The sequence below is a fragment of the Panthera uncia genome, chromosome X (genome assembly GCF_023721935.1).
Source record: "Panthera uncia isolate 11264 chromosome X, Puncia_PCG_1.0, whole genome shotgun sequence".
In the NCBI taxonomy this organism is placed as follows: Eukaryota; Metazoa; Chordata; class Mammalia; order Carnivora; family Felidae; genus Panthera; species Panthera uncia.
The window spans coordinates 96,962,700-96,968,479 of NC_064817.1; the positions used below are offsets into that span (position 1 = coordinate 96,962,700).

A 5,780-nucleotide genomic window follows, 5' to 3' on the forward strand; every position below is an offset into this window, starting at 1 on the left:
AAAGGGGCATCAAGATTTGTATCCCTTTGCCAATTCTAAAGTATGCTCAGCATTTTTCAATCCTTTAAAAAATTATAGCCTTGTCATGCTCTAAAAATTAATTTGCACAGGTATCACTGGTTCCAAAGAAATAGAGTAAATGGATCATTCTAGGCATGGTTTCAGCCCACTGTTTACCCGCCCCGGTGCAGAGGTGAGCAAATAAGATTTTTTCATATTATTAGGTGAGATATCATTTCAAAACACTGTAGACCACGGACTAGGACAGAAATGAAGAGAGAGAGCTGGGAACCCTACTGAATTATCTTTGCTAAGTTATTGTGAATAAGCAACAATATACACAATGATATACAATCATTTGAGAAAACTATTGTTTATTTAGAAAAAAGGTTACACTGGTAGAATTCAGTAGATAAAAAAATTTTCTTTTAAAAATGTCACTGTGAAACTTTTCCAGACGAAAGTTCAGCAATACAAAGCTCCTGTAGCTGTAGAATTAAAACACAATTAAGTTTTTGATTTTTACCCCCCAGATTTGTCTAACATAATTACAAGAAAAAATGGCAAGGGACAAGTGAGTGCTAGTACCTTTTTCTTTTTTAAACAGGTTTTAATGTCATACACGTACTATATAAAATGATTCTTAAGCACTGCATAAGACACTGCTCCCACTTTGTTTTTAGGGACTCATATTAAAAACAGGCCAAAAAATAAATTAAAACTTGAGTTTTAAAATGAGGTAAATTCAAAATGGTTCAATAATTGTTTATTTTCAGTTTCAAGCAATAAAAAGGAAGCATCTCAGATCGAAAGAAAACAAAAACAAAAACAAAAATCAAACAAAAACCAAAACAACTAAACCCAGGCAATATTTATAGTTAGCCTAAAGTGAAATTCTGTACACAAGTAACCTTATTTGCTTGTTGGGAACTGTATGCAGCACATTGTGCTAAAAATATGGAACAGTTAACACTTTCAGCCATTTACTGAAAATAAACATGTAGAAAACTAAGCAACAAGTTAAATACAGTAATGCACAACTCAACAATTTTTAAGTTTTCGGCATGGAGCAATAAAGCAGATAACTAAATAACTTAAGAAGATGCAAATGGGCCCTCTTGATTCATAATCCTTGGCAATCTACTCAGGAAAATAAATTTCTGGTCACAGCTGAACCATTTCATTCCAATCTCACCTGAAAGAAACAAAGTGATTATATTGATAGATAAGGAAGGAAGAAAAGAAGGCAGGCAACAGGGAGAAAGGGAAGGAGGGGAGGAACAGGTGGAAAGGAGGGGGAGAGGGAGGGAAGGAGAGAAAAAGGAAGCAAGAAGGGAAGGAGGAAAGGAGGAAAGGAGGAAAACAAGAAGGAAAGAAAGAAGGAAGACTTAAGAAATAAAAGCCAATGAGCTCTGTCAATAACCAAGGCTTGAATTAAGTCTCTAGATAAGAATGAAGTATTTGTGTATTTCTCATTGCCCACTCTCCGAAACCATTAAAGATAGGTACACTGTGAGGGCTTAAAAAAAAAAAAAAAAAAACCACTGAACATTCTGTGAGGGAGGGAGGATAAAATGAAATAGAAACAAGTAAAATACTCCACAGGGGCAAGCAACAGCTTGTCAAAAGGAAACAGAACACACGGCAATGAAAAGGAACCGATTTTACATGACCAACAAAAAAAAAAGAGAAAAATGACATCACATTTTTCACAAGGACACGATTTTAATAGTGACTTATATTAAGATGCAATGTCTGCTAAATTATAAAAATTGCTTTAAAAATATATTGACTTAATTATACTCATTTCCTTTCCTTTATGTACTGACATTTTCAAATACTGCATATTGAAATAAATTCAAAACATGATCATTACAACATGTGGCAAATAACTTCATATCTGCCTAACATTATTCTCAAATTTTAAACTAATGCTTAAAGCATTAAACTTTATTGACGAAAATACTACATTCACATATTTCATAAAACCAGAGCTAGAAGGGCCTTGGAAAGTAATCACACTTGCATGAAATGCTGACAAATAATTTACACATCATTTCTATACAGCATTCTGTTCACACCATGTATAACCTTGACATTACCAATTATAGTTGTGGATACACTAATGTTGAACTTACAATTTTAATACTTAAAAATCATTGTTCCTGTCCATCACGGATGAATGGATAAACAAAATGTGGTACACATTCATACAATGGAGTATTATTCAGTTATAAAAAGAAATGAAGTTCTGATACATGCTACAACATGAATGAATCTTGAAAACATGATGCTAAGTAAAAGAAGCCAGACACAAAAGGCCACACATTGCATGATTCCATTTTTATGAAATGTCCAAAACAGGCAAATCCATACAGACAGAAAGTACATTAGTTGTTTCCAGGGGCTGGGGGGAGGGGAGAACCAACCGGGAGCGACTACTAACGGGTATGGGGCCTCTTTTGGGGGTGATGGAAATGTTCCAGAATTAGTGGCGATGGCTACAACATAGTGAATATGCTAAAAACCATCTTAAAATGGCAAATTTTAGGTCATATAAATTTTATCTCAATTTTTCAAATTGAAAAAAAAAAGTGTTGCAATAAAGAGATTATCATGGTATCGGGATGGCCATAACTAGAATAAGAAATGAGGGTCTCAGTCATGATGATGTCACAGTAGGAGAATTACTGGGCAAGGGAACTTTTGCTGACGTATATTTAAGGGCACATTAAAGGATAAAACTGCTGTTGCCATTAAAACATGTAAAGATGATCTTTCCTGGGAACTGAAATTAAAATTTTTACAAGATGCCAAAATCCTCAAGCAATATAATCATCCTGATATTGTCAAACCTATAGGAGTTTGCACACAAATACAGCCTATCTATGTCATTAAGGAATTGGTTCCAGGAGGCGACTTCCTCTCCCTTCTGAGAAAGAAGGATGAACTAAAACAGTTAGTGAAATTTTCATTAGATGCTGCTTCTGGATGGCGAATTTCGAGTAAAAATTGTATACACAGGGACCTTGCTGCAAGAAACTGCCTGGAGGTGAAAATAATGTTCTGAAAATCAGTGACTTTGGAATGTCTCGTCAAGAGGATGGTGGTGTGTATTCATCTTCTGACTTAAAGCAGATTCCCATTAAATGGACAGCACCAGAAGCTCTTAATTATGGGAGATATCGTTCTGAGAGTGACGCATGGAGCTTTGGCATCCTCCTCTGGGAGACCTTCAGCTTAGGGGTCTGTCCATACCCTGGAATGACAAATCAGCAAGCACAAGAGCAAGTGGAAAGAAGATACTGGATGTCAGTCTCTCAGCAATGTCCAGAGCGTATTTATAAAACAATGCTGAAGTGCTGGGATTACAAACTTGAAAACCACCCCAAGTTCAGTGAACTTCAGAAAGAACTGCCATCAAGAAGAAAGTCGTATAGTGATGAAACAGTGCCAGACTCAGCCTTTAGGACTCTATCTTCCGGCAGAGTAATATTTTCTTCTTATTACCCATGCGTTTATACCACATTACCCAGAACATTCTCCTAAGATTATTTTTTTATTTACTATTTTTTTTAAACATGTGCCACTTTAACAATTGTAAACAAGAAAGCACAGACTCCAAATGCAAGAGATAACACAGATCTTTTTCACACTTAGGACTGTGGAGGTTTCTCACAGAGTTTCTACTTCGGGCTTTGGTCCGGTCGTCTGTCCTCCACCCTACACATCTCTGCTCTATCGGTGCTACAAACTGCACTGGTAATACCACGTTTGCAGAAAGACAAGATTACATCTGTAAACATTACTTTCTACTGGGTATCATCTGGACAGGACATCCTGAGGTTTTTTTCTTTCCTCCCTCCAACACCCCCATTAATAGGCCCTGATGTATTAGTAAGGTTGCAATCTCCCTGATGCTCCAGCATACCCTCCCCTCCTTTGTCAGGGCATCAGAAAACCATGCATGGAATGCCCTCAAAGAACACCCTCTCAGAGCTGAGGCAGCCAACTTTAAATAATGTTACTTTATAGAGAGTTGTGACAGCAAGAAGCAAGTTTGAAAAGTAGGGTGGTCTGGAGAAAAGTACAGCTAGACTGGTGATCAAAGTAGAGAAGAGAGGCAAACATAAATTCAGCCTTCTTACCAGAGGTATGTCTTTATGCACGTGCGCACGCGCGCGCGCACACACACACTCTCTCTCTCTCTCTCTCTCTCTCTCTCTCTCTAAGATCAGATTCACCAAAAAGGTCCTAAAGAAATGTTTCAATAGTACATAGATTCTTCATAAAAGAGCCCTCTTAATGGCAACAAAATTTTTTTTAGAGAAACTATAAAATATGAGCCCACAAAATAGACTGTTTTTGGTTAAGTGTCTTCACCTCAAAGGAGGCATCTGAGAGCTTAGTTACCTTCATTTTCACGAGTTTCTGAAACGGTCAGGATTTCGTGATCCTACTTCTCTCTCTCTCCCTCTCCCTCCCTCCATCTCTCTCTCTCTCTCTCTCTCACACACACACACACACACACACACACGCACGCGCACGCAGTAGAAAGGCATGTATGGATGAAGCTGACAGAAAGTCAAATGAACATTTATGAGGAAGAAAGAAGATACAGGAGAAAGACACAGCGACAACCATCCTAATGCCACTTTACTCCTTTCATTTGTCCTTACACTGCTACCTAGGAATTCTTATCACAATAAACACACTTCCCAAGATGTTTCATGTAGAGAAATGTAACACAGAATTAAACTGGGATTCTGATGAACTGAATCTTAGCACACCCAGGGGTGCCTCTTAGGATAATGGCACGTGTAAGGGACAGTCACACTCAGAGGTATATGTGGCATGGGAGCCCTCTTCTAAGTGCTCATGCCTATGTCCCGATAGAAACAGCACAGCACCTAGTCAACATTTGGTCTACCTTAAATGGAAAAAAGGAAAAGAGAAAATTCCTCCTATTCTGCCCAATTGTTTGGTACGTACAAATAGCAGTATAAAGAATGCACACCCATTAAAGAGTATAAGTGATGGTAACGAAGAGAAAAATAGTCGGTGTCTATCGTTTCAACCTCCTAACAAAACTTTCTAACACATTTAATGATTACTACATACAGACCCAAATAAAAGCATGTAAACCCGCCCTCAAAAAATACATTGCAGTATACAAAGAAAACTTCTTTTAAACAGGGTAATATCAAATACTGTAAGTAAAGTGAACCACCTTTTGAGGGCAATAAAAAGTCAATGCTCTTTCTCATCAATCCCAAAGAGGTATACGTAATACTTCTGTCCATAGCTCTCCATATGAAGTTAACAGAGTATCTGAAACATAGCAGGTAATAAAGAAAAATACCTCGTTGTGTGATTAGAAGGAAAGGATGAAGTCACTGCCTTCAACAAGATCAGAATCGAAGGAGGGGGATAAGTAACATACTCGTACATTACACAGGAATCTGTGGCTAGGACTCTAGGCGAACTGACATGCCCACATGTAAGCAATAGGAAACTGAAAAAGAAACTTAACCGCACACTCCCCACTCCAACACATATTACAAGTACCTAGGACTGTGCCTCACCATGGCAACATGTTCCTAAAATGAGCAATCTCTGAGCACTTAGGAAGTCAATTTCCAAGTATGGACTGAAGAAAAAAGGCTGAGAACAGGAATTGCAAAATCAATTGTTTATAGAGGCTAATACGTAATGGAAACAAATGAAGTCAACTGGGTGGGGACTGATTGAAGTAAACTATTTAAAAAAAAAAAAAAAAA

General features: G+C 37.5%; 2 protein-coding genes across 9 annotated transcripts in view; one reads left to right on the forward strand and one right to left on the reverse strand.

Annotated features, from left to right (window-relative positions):
* Positions 1-469: 469 nt before the first annotated feature.
* THOC2 (THO complex subunit 2) overlaps positions 470-5,780 on the reverse strand; it is a 114,022-nt gene continuing 108,711 nt past the window's right edge. For 7 of the 8 annotated variants that reach the window (XM_049644811.1, XM_049644808.1, XM_049644816.1 and 4 more), the window contains one exon: positions 1,682-3,259. The gene's annotated coding sequence lies outside the window, so the exon portion shown is untranslated. Of the gene's footprint in view, positions 489-1,681; positions 3,260-5,780 lie in introns of those variants that run through there. The other variant, XM_049644809.1, reaches the window with a different exon arrangement.
* Positions 2,628-3,832, forward strand: LOC125932286 (tyrosine-protein kinase Fer-like). The gene is given in 3 exon segments (XM_049644833.1): positions 2,628-2,720; positions 2,723-3,047; positions 3,050-3,832. Coding segments are annotated over 3 exon segments (918 nt in total). The 3' UTR covers positions 3,550-3,832.